Source organism: Neofelis nebulosa, chromosome 12 (assembly GCF_028018385.1).
Source record: "Neofelis nebulosa isolate mNeoNeb1 chromosome 12, mNeoNeb1.pri, whole genome shotgun sequence".
Classification (NCBI taxonomy): domain Eukaryota; kingdom Metazoa; phylum Chordata; class Mammalia; order Carnivora; family Felidae; genus Neofelis; species Neofelis nebulosa.
Window position 1 is genome coordinate 8,213,722 of NC_080793.1, and position 15,977 is coordinate 8,229,698.

The following is a 15,977-nucleotide window of genomic DNA, read 5'->3' on the forward strand; positions in this document are numbered from 1 at the left end:
GGGTAGCTGCCCTGAGGGTGATTTGGGCAAGTGACATTCTCCACCCTGCCTCAGTTTCCTCTTTCCCCCTTTCTTTCCCTTTCTTTCCTTGTTTCCTCTCTCCTTTCCTCCCTCCCTCTCCCCCCACCTTCCAATGAGTTGCCAAATATGCATCACTTATTGTGACAGCAAACAGACGGCGAGCTCTTATTTTCTCTGCATACAGATGGTTGGTAACTTGGGGGGCACAGATCAGGGAGTGAGTGTGGTGTCTGACGTGGGGGCATGGGGTGGGAGAAGATGCTTGAGCTGAAGCTTCGTGCTCGGTAGGTGTCACCAGGTGGGCAGGGGACAAGGCCAGAACCTTTGGGTGGGGCTACAGGGGCCTGGGGGAGGCAGGTAGTGAGAGGCTCACCCTCAAGACGGTCTTGAATGCCAGGCTAAGAACCTTTGATTTTATCCAGAGGGTGATGGGGAAGCATGGAAATAATATCCTTATATATTTTTGCTTGTAATATCCTTATCTGTTATTAAATTACAAAATGAATTCATCATATTATAAAACACAAACAATACCCCCTCCCCAATTCATTAAAATAGGGTAAAAATGTCCCTGTAAGCTCTCTCCCCAGGTGGAAGCTTCTGGTAGCAGTTTAGGGTGTATCCTTCCAGATTCTTCTCTGTGCACACGTAAATATACCCGTGCTTCTTGACAAAAATAAGCTTGCCCTTCACGTACTATTCTGTGACTTGCTTTGCCAAGGCAGGGTAGACATTTCCCATCTCGGCCACACACACACGTCTCCCACATCCTTCTCGCAGCTGCGTAACATCTCATCGATGACGCTCGCCTTCATATGACAAATATCGATTGAGCTCTGTCGTGTACCAGGCACCATTCTGGGTGCCAAGGATGCGGCAGAGAACAAAACACAGTTCTTGCCCTCAAGGCTTCCTTCTTCCTATTGCCAGACATCAGGGTTGCTTCAATATTTTTGTGTAACATACAAGGGTGCAGGAACCATCTTGCATATGTATCTCTGCATGCATGAGTGAGTACTGCTATTGGGTAACTTACTTTCTTTATAGAATTTTAAAAAGTTTTTTTTTAAATGTATTTCAGTAATCTCTACCCCCAACGTGGGGCTTGAACTCACGACCCTGAGATCAAGAGCTGCATGCTCTTCCAACTGAGCCACCCAGGCACCCCTGGTAACATACTTTCCAAGGTATTGTGCACATTGAATTTTGGTAGTTATTGGCAACACTGAGGGGTTTTAGAGTAGGAGGTGATTTGGTTAATCATCCATCCACCCTTCTATCCATTTACCCATCATCCATGCATACGCACATATATGCACACGTACATCGTGAATGCATCTGGGCATCCATTGCTTCGACAGTCATTTATGGAATACCTACCGTGTGGCAGGGCCTGAAATTGACATACAGACACCATGGATGAGGTGTCTGACCCCGTGAAGCTCATGCTGGAATGGCAGGGAGAGAGAAGTAAACAGTATCACAGGAGACTGTCCAAGGCCAGACAAGGGTAAGGATTCTCTAAGGTCTCCCACTTTCTGCAGCCGTGATTCTGTTCTAGAGGCTGCGGTCCCACAAAATTCCTCTGTTCCCCCTATTCCTTTCTCATACCTATTCCAGTGCTTATGCTCACTCACATCCTGACTTCAAGAACCCGGTGGCGGGGCGCCCGGGTGGCTCAGCTGGTTACGCGCCCAACGCTTGATTTGGGCTCAGGTCGTAATTTCATGGTTCGTGAGTTCGAGCCCTGCGTGGGGCTCTGTGCTGACTGCACCGAGCCTGCTTAGAATTCTCTCCCTCTCTCTCTGCCCCTTCTCCCCACCAAAATAAATAAATAAACATTAAAAAAAAAAAAAAAAAAAGAACCCTGCGGCATCCAGTCAAGTTCAAAACCCTGGGAATATTCAAGAAGTTCTATTTGAGTAGCTATTACTGTTGCTCAGGAAATGCTGAGCGCTTCCTCTGCAATGTGTCCCCTTTCTCCTCACAGCACGCTGGCTCCACCCTGGTCTGAGCTACCAGTCTCCTGTGTGGCCATAATAGCTTCCTCCCCTATCTGCCTGTTCCTGTTCTTGCCTGCCGGCAATCAGCCCATTCTCCACATAGCCAGAAAGAACTTTGAAAGAGGCATTTTGGATCTTGTCATTAACCTGCTAGCATCCTCCAGTGACGTCCCTTTGGGCTTAGAATAAAATCTGAACTCCTTCCAGGCTCACAGAGCCCATCAGCAGGTTCTGACCCTATGCCTCTCTCTTTTCCCCTGCAGTCACACACAGTCCCCCAAACACACCAGTCCCTGTCTCTGCCCCTGGAGTTTCCTGCACTTGGGCCCTCCTTATTATAAAGGTCTGGGCTGAGATAATACCTCACACAGGCCAGGAACCCCGATCCGATCATCCTCTCACATTTCCCTGGATTTCCCTCCCCAGACCACTTGTCTGAATTATCTTGTTAGTTACTGCTTTCCTTATATGTCTGCTCAGGGCCTCGAGTAGGTAGGACAGGTTATGCTTGGGAATTTAGGGGGTGCTGGAGAACCATAGAAGTGCTGGCCTGGGCCCCCTTCTGACCTGTCGCTCAGATCTCCATGTCCCTTCAGGCCTAAGCCATTTGCAGGGGTAGCCCGTTTGAAGTCCTCACAACTTTCTGAAAAGGTTGATATTCTTTTTTTTTTTTTTTTTTTAATTTTAAAAAATTTTTGAGTCTACCGACTCAGCCAGTCAGGCACCCTAGGTTGGTATTCTTATTCCCCTTTTACAGGTGAAAAACTATGGCTCAGAGATTTAAAAAGAAAAAAAAAAAGTTTAGGCTGTATCCCTCAAGATTCCTTTCTATCCATGCAAAACTCCAAACAAAGTTTGTGCGACGCAGGTGGTCAGTGTTATGTGAGCCAGGTTTTGAACCCTGCTCTGATGGCTTCCAAGCAAGTAGTTCTAGCCATATCATACTGAACCCGCTCTCTCTTTGGAGTCCCCAAACCTCAGTGTCCCAAACTAAGGCTATACTGCCACTGTGCAGCAGAGCCAGGATTCTAAAACGAGTTTCTCTCACCCTAAATGGAGCATCCTGAACTGGCACCAGGCTCTCTCCCTTCCTCAGGCACCATCTGGGAAATGAGGAAAGGGAAACTTCCTGGGCTCCGAGCCCTGAGGCTACAGAGAGAGAAATACCCCATCGGAGCTAAGTCTGGCAGCCAGGCCCACCCTGCTTCCTGTTAGAGCAGTCTGAGGTTACTCATGGTCACAGCTGAGGAGCCAGCCAGGCCTTGAGAACTCCTTGGCTGGTCCTCTCCTCTGAAATCCCCTCCTGGGGTCAGGTAGGCACAGGATCTTCCCCTGTGGAGCAGACCCAGCTAGGATCAGCAAGGGGAACACACCCCACAGTGTGGGCAGCACAGCTTGGCCCTCTAGCGCCTATGCTCCAGGGTCAAGACTGTAGTCAAATGATCTAAACTTCCCAGGCCTCAACTACCCTGGCTATAAATGGGGATATGTGAGAGCAGTGAGAGCTGCAATCATAATTTTTCACCTATGTGGCTGAATTGTTTTCTAAATGATGGGACAAACTGGAGAGAAGCATGGGTTGCTATCCATTTTATGGCTGGGAAGCAGAAGGAAATCAGAAATTTGAGCCCTCAGTTACATGTCTGGACCCAACTCAGCCCCAAGTCCATTCAGTTTCTGTCTCCAGATGCCTTTCAAACCCATCCTCTCGTTTTCTCTCAGCTCTGAGGTTCTGCCTTTATCATTTCTTGCCTGGATCAACACAAGCCTCCTCGCCCCTGTTTCCCATATGCTCTCCTCCACACTACCTACCGTGAGAGCAAGCTTCTTACAACAAAAAACAAGTCTGGGTCACTCTCCTGTTCAAAATGTGTGAGTGGCTCACCTCCTTACTCTGGCCTACAAGACTCTGCAAGATCCAGCCACCACAGGCCTTCCAGCTGTATCTCTTGCCCTCTGCCTCCCCCAGATCTCAATGCAGCCAGATGAAGTAGTCAGGGCTTCTGTGGGCACCTCACTCTCTGTTTTCCTGGCCTCTAGAGGCTCCCTCTGCATGGGCCCTGCCTAACTCGGGGCCCGCATCCCGCTATGGCTTGGATAACTTTGTGTGAGAAGCCTCATGGTTTCGCCCTCGTCCCTGCATCCACGCAGCTCCTCCAGGCCCCTGTACATCCACTATCACAGCTCTCATCTACCAGATTTGTTGCTGCCTGTGTCCCAGGCTGCTTCTTCACCTGATCCTTGGCTTAGAGAGGCTCGGAGGAGAGGGCCACCACGCACACAGCTGGGAGCAGATTGCCCCTTAACATTTCGGGGCCGAATGAATGAACTACAATGTGTTCAGAGTCTGGGAGGTCCGAGGCTCTAGAAGCGGTCTCTGCATCCAGGGGAGTTAATGTAGTCAGAGAGACCAGCCATAACTATCTAAAAGCTAGCCGACAACAAAAGGCTTGGAAAGCAGGTTGGGGGAGAAGCTGGGTCTGGCACGGGTTGCGTGATGAACTGCTCCAAGTCATTCCTTCGGCTAAGCCTTTGCAGACACTTCCTTCTCAGTGTTCGGAACTAGATTCCCAGGCGAAGAACCTGCTTGGTCTAGTCCTGGCCACCTCTCTGGGTGTTTTTTCTGAAAAATGGATTCACTACCTCTGGGCTCGATTTAGTGTCTAACGAGTTCAAGTCTGGGGGGGGGGGGGAGGGGGGACGCTGGAGGGCCATTACAGCCATAGTGTTCGTATAGTTTCTTTTCATTGTTTCTTCTTTTCTTCCGCTCGCGCCCTCCTCCTCACCGGACCAGCCTGGGCTTCCCGCCCCGCGACCTCCCACCGCCTTCTCGGGGGCCCTCTCCCCTTCCCTTCTCCCGGCCTAGTCCGAGGAGGCGGGTCCAGCCGCGCGGCACACCAATCCAAGCGTCTTGGGCCGCCTCTGCCTCCCGCAAGTCCCGCCCCACGCTGCCGTCCCCCAATCGCGCTCCGCGCCCGCCCCGCGGGGTCGCCCAATCGCGGGCAGCCTGGGCCGCCGGTGCCCCGCCCCTCCCGCGCTCGGCGGCGGCTCCGCGGGCGGCCGCGCTGGGCCTCAGCATTCTCCGAGTGGCGCCGCACAGCGTCGGGCCCGGGCTGCCGCGTCCGGAGCGCAGGCGGCGGCGCTGCTGCTCGCGGGGTGCTGGGCAGAGTTGGCGAGCGAGGCGGGTGCCACCGGCCGGCCGGAAAGGCGCCTCAGCTCCGCCGGGGCCCGCGGCGCGGGACCCAGGACCGAAGAGAAGGCGGCGCCCCGGCTGCCCGGGCCTGGTGCCCGCCCGGAGGGGGCCGCGGCCGGCCGTTCCCGGCCGGGAGTGTCCCCGTCGCGCCTCCCGGAGAGGCCCCCAGAGCTCCCGGTCGCCCCCTGGGGGTGCCCTCAGCAGCCCCGGACTCACCTGCTAGGGCCGCCCGGCTCCCAGGTGCGGGGGCGTGTGCGTGGCGAGGGCGCCTCCCCCGGCCGCCAGCGGGGCGGGGGCGGGGCCGCCCGCCGCCCTCGGCCTCCCCGGTCCGCCAGCCGCGCCCGGTAGCGCGGCTGAGAGCTCCCCAGGGACCGCGGTGCGGGATGCTGCCCTCCAGCGCGGCCGGTCTCTCGCCGCCCGCCACCCCTACCCCTGCCTCCTGGGCCATGCCCCGCTGTTTACATGCCGGTGAAGCCCCCGGCCACTCCGAGCCCCTCCGAGCCCCGGCTCCCCGACGGTGAAGCCAGCCGGCCCGCGAACTGGACTGGTCGCTCAGACCTGGGCCCTCCGGACTCAGATCCCCGCCCGCTCGGCCGCCTTCGCCACCATCTGGGCGAGATCCGGCTCTGATGTTTTGAGGAGGGGGTGTGGTGTAGGGAAAGGAATCCTGGGGATTTCTGGCTTCCCCCCTTTTTTGGCCTTCGGGGCTTCAGACTCAGGGAACTCGCTCATGGCTTTCTTGATGAAGAAGAAGAAATTCAAATTTCAAACCACTTTCACCCTGGAGGAGCTGACTGCGGTCCCCTTCGTGAACGGAGTCCTCTTCTGCAAAGTCCGGCTGCTGGATGGCGGGGATTTTGTCAGCTTGTCGTCAAGGTAGGAGCTGGGGCAGTCGCGCCTGCAGGGGAGGGGGATGATGAGCCAGATCTAGTCACTTGGCACGTGGAAGCGCCCTTGTGGGCCCAGAGAGTTCTGGGGATTATGTGTGTCTGGGGCAGGTTTGCACAAGGCAGGGCTGAGTGATCTGGGAGGTCTGGGCCTGAGAAGCTGGCAGGGTGCCGGGCACCCGTCTGCAGGTGACCAGCTGGTTAGGTGGGGGTTCATTCTTTCAGCCCGTCTTGGGGCCCTGCATGCCGGCCCATTCCTCAGACTTGCACAAAGAGCCCACCAGGATTTGTGCCTGGAAGGGCTGAGGCAATCAGGAGTGTTCCAGGCCACCTTGCACCCAGCTGGCCGCTTGGGCTGTCATATGATTTAGAGACTGGGCCAGCCACAGGTTCCCAGGCACTCCTGGTCTGGATGGAGGGAGGTGGCTAGGTTTTGGCCTGCCCAGCCCTCTCTGAGTGACTGTCCTCTTTTGGCTGGGGCTGGGTTGTTTTGCATTGCAAATGCCCTTGTTAAGGAGGCTGCCACTCTCTCAGAAAGAGGCCCAATCCAGTTTGGTTTTGTGTTCTTCCCCATCCTGCGGGTCCAGCTGTCCAGCTCATTGCTGAGGGTGACTGAGTTCCCAAGCTGCCCCCACTGAATGGGCCCACCTGGGATTACATAGTTTGGGCCTGTGGCGGGGAGAGTGTCTCCGAGTCTGACAGATGGGGGTTTGAGTCCTGGATCTGTCACTTTCTGGGCCCAGTGCAGGTCTCTGTAAGAGTTGTGGAGAAGTTTCAGTAGATAGAATGCAGTACCAGGGCCTGGGACATGTGCCTAGGACATGCTGGTTCCCTTCCCTGGTCTGTCCCTTTGCTCCTCAGGCCTCCTTGTGGGCCCAGTTGGCTGGAGCTGCTTCATGGTTCTGCAATGGAGAAACTGAGGCCCAGAAAGAGGAAGTAAGGTCTTTCCAGGGACCTCACAGGAGGTAGTTGTCAACTTAACTTGGCCTATTTGGAGACCTGTTGGATGAATCTGGTGATCTGGGAGGACGGGTGCGGGGCGTGGGGTGGGGGGTGGGTGGGCATACAGCCTAACCCAGATTTAGGAATCTCCGGTGTGGACAGGGTGGGTGCCTTTTCTCTGCACTTGGGCCCACTTAGGCCCGGAGGCTCCCCAGTCTGCCAGGAATTGCTTATCTGAGGAATTCAGAGAAGGACTGCCCTTTGCTGTGGGGGCTGGTGGCGGTCCTCCGCTGCCTGGGAAGCCTGTGATCCCGTGGCCACCCACGTAGCAGCACAAGGTTTTGGGGATGGGGTTGTGCTCAGAGCTAGGGCCTGGGGTCGGCCACTCATGGCCGGGTGACCTTGGGCGAGTTACCTAACCTCTTGGATTCCAAGAACCAGCATTTGTTGGTGCTGTGCTGCCTGTTTTATTAACACTTCTTCCTTAATTCCTTGACCATGCCATGGAGCCGGGGCCAGGTGGGGAGGGGGCGCTGTAGGATTATTATCCCCATTTTACTGAGGTGAAAACTGAGGCTCAGGGAAGGAGTGATTTGCCTGAGCAAATACAGCAGAGCCCAGATTCAGAGTTGGGGTGTGCTTTTAACCACTACCCTCTTCTACCTTTGAGCCTTTGTTGCCTTGTCTGTGAAGTGGGAGAAGTCACACCTGTCCCTGGAGTTGTGAGGATCATGGGTAATGTCTGTGCCTGTTGTTGCAGCAGTTGTAGTTACTATGGGAGAGGGAGGGGTCCAGGCCCCAGGCCCCAGCCGTCCTGTGTCTTGGAGGGACCAGCTGGAGTCAGCAGAGGGTCTAGACGTGAGCAGGGTATTGGATCCCGTTGAGGAACCGGTATTCAGCCCCAGACTGAGGTCTCCTCCCAGGCACTGGGGCCACCGTCACCCTACCTGGCCCGTCAGCCTTTCCATTGCCATAAAGCTGCCTCCTCATCTAGGAAGCTCTAGAAAGTTCTAGGTTTTGGCCCACAGCGTGCGGATTTCACCGTCTGCCTCCCCTTCTTCCCTCCTGGCAAGGAGCCATGGATTCCCTGAACCCAGCCGAGCCCAAACAGCTTTTCCCAGCCCTCATCCTGGATGAAACCTGAGCCGGTTGTGGAGGGAGGAGCTGACGTTGAGCCCCCAAGGCTGGACGCTTAGTGAGCTCTGGGTACCTGTCTGCTGCTGGGCAGGTGTGGCTGAAGAGAGCAGACAGTGATGTTGGGACCTGAGGCTGCTTTAGAGCTGCTTTGGCTTCTGCCCAGGAGATAGGGGTTCCTGGGCTCCTTTCACCTCCACTCCCATCCCACCCATCCTGTTCTGCAGTCTGGGAGCCCACCCCTCCAGATGGCCAAGGCCCCATTGTTTTGGAGTTGGAATAGGGTCAGAGGTGATGAGACCTGCTCAGATCCTAGGCCCAGATCCAACAGCATACGCTTCCCAACCCCAGGGACCCCTGGGATGGCCCAGAGGCTGCTGGTGGCGGCATGGGGGTTGTGTGAGTGAGGCAGGCCTGAGGCCCCACCCCTGCAGCACCCGCCTTCCTAGCTGGAGTGTTTCCTTGTGTTGGGTACCATGGCAACAGCCGGGTACACAGCTCCAGCCTGACCCAATTTGAGCAGGTAGAACAGGTGGTATGTCGCGCTGTCCCCCAGCCTCAGCCTTCTGAGGCCTCCTTACGAACAGTGACGCTCACAGCTACCACATTCCGAGGGCTGGTGCTACGTGCCCGGTGCCGTGCTCAGTGTTCGGCAAGCGGTATATCCGCTAATCCTCTTGGTCACCCGGAGGGGCACCAAGGCCGGAGAGGTGAAGTCACGTGCCAGTCACCCATCTGGTAATGCAGTTGGGAAGATAACCTTTTTATCATTAGGGTTTAAACTGCCTTTGATGTGTACTTACCGTGTGCCAGGGACCTGCCGAGCACCTTGGATGTGTGATCGGTTGAGTCCTGGAACCGCTCCATGAGCTGATGAGGAAACTGGGGTCAGGACACCTGAAGTGATGGGCCTCAGCTAGGGAGTGGCAGGGCTGTGATTTAAATCGGGCAGGCCCAGCTCCGAAGTCCTGCCTTGCCTTGGTAGCAGAGGGCTGGGAGCAGCTACAGCCCATGTGATATCCTCAGACTTTTGAAGAAGGTTCTTTTTATTGGGCTGGGTCCAGATTGGGAAAGTCCAGATTTGGATACTTTCTAGGCACCAAGCTAGGTCCTGTGACATCTGAGGAAAAGGGGCCCTAGGGCCATAGGTAGGGGTGAAGCTAAAATCGCTGCTGTGGATTTGGGGCCAGGCATGGGCTGGCACTGGGGCAGAGTAGGCATTTGCCAAGGTCTCTGCCTGGAGGCCTTCCAGGCAAATGCATCCAAATGGCATCTGGAAGGCTTTCCCGGGGTCCTGGGGGGGATGCAGAGGTCCCAGCCAAGTCTGGTGAGTTGGGAGGCAGCAGGCTGGGCCGTGGTCTCTCCAGGGCAAGGGTGCAGGCTTCCAGCCTTGAGCCAATCTATCCTTCAGGCAAGAAGAATCCCAAACATCCCCAGAGGGCTCCGTGCCCGGTTGGCACGGGTCCTGTGGCCCGGCCCATGCACGTGCTGGCGGTGCCAGGGGAGGGAGGAAGAGGGAGGCGCTGATTTACCTTATAGCAAGCCCTCTCAGGAGGAGAGCACCTCCTTAGCCGAACGGTTGGGGGGCTGGTGCAAATGAGGAGGAGGAGTTGCCGGGCCTGACTGCTCCTGGCCTTGAGGGCCCAGCCGAGGGGCAGGGGAGCAGTGCGGCCTGGTTTGCCCATTAGGATGATGGCTCTTGGCTGCTGAGTGGAGAAGACACAAGGGGGCCTGACCAGCACCCCGTAAGGGCCAGTTGGAATTGGCTGAGCGGGTTTTGCTGGCCCGGCTGCGTGGTGGCAGGGAGAGAGAGAGAAGAGTGGGCAGACTGGAGAGAAGGTTGCCAGGCAGAGTGGGCAGGTGGGTTTCCTGGTCCTGAAGTGACTGGCACCACTATTGCTTAGTGGCTGCTAGAAGATGGAAGTTCAGAGGGTGCACAGCGGCCAAATATCGCTGGGGTTTGGCTGCCCCATACTGTGCTCTGATAGTTTTTGACAGAGTAAAAATCCAGACTTTCGGTTTCTTTTAAGTTGGGTATCTGGCAACAGTGCCGCGTGGCAGCATTTGGCCCAAGGGGCTTTGCGACTGCCTTCTCCACAGGCTGCCTGCTCTAGGCTCCTGACCCCACTGTACACCCTTGGACTTCTGCCATAGTCTGTCTCCCTCACTTTACTAGGTCCTGCCTGGTCCCCGGGGCCTCTGCAGAAGGCCTTCCTTGTGCGGGCTGGGGGGCATGAGGAGGCAGACACTTGCGGAGAGAGGTCCTGCTGGCGAGCCATAAAGGCCACCCCAGGCAGCCGGGCTGTGGCACCAGGCCAGCCGCTGGGTCCCTGCAGGGTCAGACCGTGCTGCTGGTGCCCCTGGTGAAGCCTGAACCTGTCCAGCCTGTGCCTGGCCTTGGTGTCTGCTCCTTGGACCTGGCCTTTGCTGCCAGCTGGCCACACCTTTGGCAGGTGCCACCCTGGCAGCCCTGCCGCCTGTCTCCCAGCCTGGCAGTGGCAGAGCCCTGACCTGAGGCGATCTGAGTCTCTGGAGCCAAGGCTATTCCCTGAGGCCTGTTCCTCACTTCAGGCTCTGTCCTGATAGCCACTCTGGCCAGGCGTTCTTGGCAGCGATGACATCGTGTGTCTGAGTGCCCTGAGTGCCCTTGAACTCGGCTTGTTCGGTACCTGGAAGTCCTGACTTGCATTTGGGAAGCCTTTACTGAGCCTTGTGACGGCCACTGGCTTGTCTGCTCACGTGTCTCAGGAGCCTGAGGACTCAGCGTATGGAGTCTGGTGACTGCCATGGGGCGACCGTGCGGTCACTTGCCTGTTGCCGGGGATGGGCAGTACAACACCATGGCAGCCAGTACGCGTTTATCTTCATCCTGACAGACAGCCACGGCAAGGTTTGAGCGGGCGACAGACATCAGATTTGCTTAGAAAGTGACCTGTAACTTAACACAAGGTGGGGGCAGCGGGGGCGTCTCTCTTCGTTATCCATCTTGCCTGGCCAGTGCTTCTCCCAGGGCTTCAGATGTGCCCTGTGACCCGACGTCTGTCATCTCCTGGGCCTTCTGGCTCTCCGTGAGGTCATACCCTGCCGTTGGTGGCCTTGGTGAGGCCTTAAACTGCCCAGTCTGTGCCTGGCAATGGTGTCTGCTTAGGGCTGTGGTTGCAAACCTGTGGTCTCCGCTCTGAGCCATTTGTGGCACCTTGGGCTTGGAAAGGCGCCCACGTGCAGGCTTGGAGTCGCCATCCCCCCGTCCCTACCCAGATGTCAACTGAGAGTGGCCAGCCAGCAGCCCCCTCGGCCAACTTGGTTCAGCGGTCGGGAGGAAGCAGCTCTGATGGAGGACTTTGCGTGTTCGGTCAGGCTGGTGCCTTGCCCCTGCTGTAGGACTGGGAAGGACATTCCTGTCCTGCCTCTTGCTGCCTGTGTGACCTTGGGCAAGGGACTTAGTCCTTTAGACCCTACCAAGTGGGGCTGGTTGTGCCTGCCTCGCAGTGTTCTTGGGAGGACGCAGTGAGATAATGCCTGTCAAGCGTCCAGCTTGGCTTCTGGCACATGCTAGAAGCACAGGGCACACTGCAGTCCATCCTCCCGTCCCTGGACTGGGTCACAGCGGTGGGCTGGGTGCACACCTCAGTTCCCACCCCCTTTGCCCACCGGTCCTGTGGCAGCTGGCACTTGTTTGTGGGCCAGGACTGACCGGAGTGCTGTGGAGAGAGCGCACTTTCCCCAGGGGGCTCTCTGCCTTCCAGAAGTGGGGGAGTGGGCGAGGAGCACATTTAGTGTCTAAGGGGCGTGCTAGCATGCTGGAGCACAGGGTCTCCGGTGGGTCTCCGTGACCGTGCCTTTTCTTTTTTTTTAGTTTATTTATTTTTTAAGAGAGAGAGAGAGAGAGAGAGAGGGCAGGGGAGGGGCAGAGAGAGAATCCCAAGCAGGCTTCTCGCTGTCGGCACCAAGCCTAATGTGCAGCTCGAACCCAGAAGCACTGCGAGATCATGACCTGAGCCGAGATCAAGACACTTAACCGACTGAGCCACCCAGGCGCCCCAGTGGGTCTCCGTGCTTTTTTGGCCCCATTGGTTAGGACCTTGGGGTGCTTGGCTCTGAGCCAGAGAGAGCTGGGGCACTCTCCCCAGGAGGGCCTGGGCTGGGGTGGGGTGGGCTGCTGCCTGCGGGAAGGGACCCTCTCCACGGCCAGCTTTGGAACCCACTCTGACAGGCTGAAGATAGCCCCCCCACTCGAGGTGGAGGTCCCGGGTGTCAGACTCTGTGGAGGCGTGCGCGGGTGAGGAAGCCAGGGGCCCCTCAGTGGATGGGAGGCCCCTGGCACTCCCCTGGCTCCCACCGGACCTCACTCTTCTACCTATTTGTTTCTGCAGTTACTTTGACCTCAGGCTCCCTCCCCCCACTGCTTTACTCAGCTAAACTCCTGCTCAGCCCAAGAGCCACCTCCTCTGGGAAGCCCCCCCTGGATTCTTTTGCCCTGTACACCCACTATGGGCCCTTATCTTGGGACACTATGGGCTGTGTCCCTGTCTCTTCGCTTCTTCCCCGGACTGGGCAGGAGCGGCCTCCACTGCATCTTAGTCCTGGGACTTGCTGCTGTTGGTCGTTGCTGGCACGGGGCTGGGACTTTTCTCTCTTGGCACCAAACCAGCGTGGGCACTGATGGTGCCGGATCGTGTGCCGGATCGTGTGCCGGCCACTGCCAGCTGCTTGGGTCCAGCCCCTCCCCCACCCCGGGGCCAGAGGTATCAGTCCGTGTCAGGAGCAGCCCTCACCCGCCTAGCGGGCAGCTGGGCACCACCATGGGCTCAGAGGGTGTGATGGAGAGGCAGCTGGGGGCACTGATGGGTTGTGGGAGGTGGGAATGCTCCTGGGGGGATGCAGAGGACGAGGGGGTTGGGGCCCACCCCGGGCTCTGCTGTTGGACCTTGGCAGCTGCTCGCTGGCTCTGTGACTGTGGCCAGAGGCCTTGTCCTGTCAGCCTTGGTTTCTTCCTCCATGGTGTGGGGGTGCTCATACGGGGGTGGAGGGCTACCTGTTCAGCACAGGGCCACGTACCTGGCAGCCAAACACAGACGAAACTTGCTGAGAGGGGAGAAGGTGCATATAGCCCAGGGCTCGGGAGGGCTCTGGGAAGGAAGGCAGAAGCCTGGGTCCTGTTTGCAGGCCCGGCATCTTCTCCTGCCATTGCTTCCTCTCTGCAGGCAGACACGCGGGGGCAGCACACCTGCGGCCCTCAGTCCCTCAGGGATAATTTCCTGAACACCTTCTGTGTGTAGGGCCCGTGGTGGCTCCTGGGGGCAAAGTCCTACAATCACAGCCCTCCCCCGCCACACACAGGAAGCGATGCTGGGTTTGGTCCCAGGGAGGAGTGGGCAGGTGGTGGGGAGAAGAGCACCCTGGGGTGGAGGGAGGGTGAGGGCAAGAGTGCTGAGCAGGGAGGAGCCAGTGGCCTGGGGGCTTGGAGTGGCAGGAGGCCATGGGAGGAGGGGGTTGGACCTTTCCCAGGTGGGGAGCCGGTGGAGGAGTCAGATCGCTTAGGACCAGGGGCAGCCTGGGGCTCCAGTTTGCAGAAGGGGAGGTGGCTTTCAGCTGAGAGGGCAGCTTCCCACCTCGGTCATCATGGAATGGTTCAAAAACAAGGCTCGAGCCTCCACCGCTGCCCCTCACAACCAGGACGGGCGTCACAAACGACATTGAGGGAAGGAAGCAGACAGGAGCACGTTGTGTGATGTTGTTTATATAAAGTTCAAAAACCATCTGATTCAAAACCCACCTGATACAGGTCAGGATGAGGTTATCTTTCCCGGGTGGCATTCATGCCTGGGAGGGACTTCTGAGGCCTGTCCCCTTCCTTGGGGGCTGGTTACAGGGCTGTGCTGAGACTCTGGGAGCTGAACACTGAGGATGTGTGTGCACACATGTGTGTCAGCAACAGCCGTGAGACCTCCCACGCCTTCGGGAGTGCTGGGCGCCTCTAGACAAAACTGAACCTCCTTCTTGGGTGCCTGGAAGCCTGGAGGAGGTCCTCAGTCTTGCTGGAAGGGCGGTCTGAACCGTCCTGACCTGATAAGCATCTCTCCTGTTTACGAGGCCATAACTCATCTTGGCAGCTGCCAGCGGTCTTCTCCGGCTGCAGATTTTCCTTCTGCTGCTCGCAAACCCTAGCAGGGGCTTCTGGACCGCAGGGCTTGGCAGCTCAGAGGGAGGAGTGGCTCTTGAGGCTGCCAGACCACGGGATCTCGCTAAGCCTTGCTTTCCTCATCTGTGAAATGGGGTGATAAGCTATTTGGTGTGGGATTAAGTAGATTAACACCTGTTGTGTACCCAGCATAGCCCCTGGCACAGAGTACGTGCTCAGGGAAGGCTGGCAGTGATTGGTATTAATCCAGGGCAGTTATTGGAGGGGATCCACGGGTGGGACAGAAAGGAAAAATCCACGTTCCTCCATTTCTCCTTTTAACTGTTTCTCTTCTCTCTTCCTGTTTTTCACCCAGTCAGCAAACATTTGTGATTCGAGCCAGGCTACTTACTGCCCTGACCCTGCACTGGGCACTGGGCCCAGCAGTGGCCAAGACAGCCATGGCCCCTGACCTGGGGGCCCATGAGCCAGGGGAGACCATTAGTCGCAACCATGCTCAGGGAAGTACTGAGCACCGAGGGGGAGGGGAGGCATTGGCTTCTCCCTCCTGCTCTGGCCCTGCCCCATTTTTTGGGAATGGCCCTTTGACCGACTGGGTACTCTCTGTGAATGCCAAGAGAAGGCTCCAGCCCCTTCTGAAGATTTTGAGTTGGCTGAAGAGGAATCACATGGACATGAGTGAGAATGGCCATGCCCGGTTTGGATGCAGACAAGACTGATGTCCAGGCTTATTCGGGGGGTATCTTCAGCGTCCCCCTCAGGCCCAGCTCAGTGTAGTTAATGCTCAGTTAATGTATATGGCCTAAGTGAATGACAGAGGCAGTGATTGGCCCAGGGTCAGAGCATGAGTCTGTAGGAGAATCAGGTGTCAAGGAGGAGGTAGAGAATGGTGAGTGATGGCCTCATGGTCCCACCTGACCCTGAGCTTTCTGTCCTGTGGTTGGAATCTCGGAGAAATGCTGAAGATGGCTGGTAAAACAGGTCTGAGTCTGTGAGGAGACATGACTCTGAGTCTGAGTGGTCTCTGAGTATTCCTCGGTCACTTCAGAAGACCAGGGAGCCATGTGCGGGGCAGTGGGAACAGCTGGGGACAGATCCAGAGGTAGCGATAACTCTCGACCCCTTGGACTCTGTGGAGAGCCAGAGGACATGGCCCAGCCACAGCTGGGAGGCCCTCTTCCTGGAGACGGAAAGAGCATTGCAAGAAGGCCCATGGCAGCCCTTGTTGAGAGCAGGGCTGTGAAGGTCACTGATTTAGTCATTGGATACTTACTGAGTACCTGCTATGTGCCAGGTGTCATCCCAGGACTCAGCAGCAGCAGTGAGTGAGACAAAGGCCCTGCGTCCAGGAGTCCCACGCTCTGAGACACAGGAGCCTTGTTTTGTTTTCACCTAAGACCCAGACCCAGAAGAGGAAGTGATCTGTCCAGCTACAGTAGTTGGGGGAAGGGTGCTTACCTGAAGGCCTAGCGGGGTTGGATAGGGGCTCAGAGGACAGGGACACACCCGTGACTCACTTACGTCCAGCCATTCAAGGAACAGGACTCTGGGGATGGGATTCCCTCCCCCCTGTTTGTCTTCCTTGGATGATTCAAACGCCACCCAGATGTGAGTCAGCCAAGAGCAGCCTGGGCCACTTGCCGGGTTCAAGGCCT

General features: G+C 57.1%; 1 protein-coding gene across 2 annotated transcripts in view; it reads left to right on the forward strand.

Annotated features, from left to right (window-relative positions):
- The first annotated feature begins 5,172 nt into the window (after positions 1-5,172).
- EEIG1 (estrogen-induced osteoclastogenesis regulator 1) overlaps positions 5,173-15,977 on the forward strand; it is a 35,496-nt gene continuing 24,691 nt past the window's right edge. Inside the window, exon 1 of one of the 2 annotated variants that reach the window (XM_058694003.1) lies at positions 5,173-6,093. In XM_058694003.1, the coding sequence (XP_058549986.1) occupies positions 5,948-6,093 (146 nt within the window). In that variant the 5' untranslated portion in view covers positions 5,173-5,947. The remainder of the gene's footprint in view (positions 6,094-15,977) is intronic. The other variant, XM_058694004.1, reaches the window with a different exon arrangement.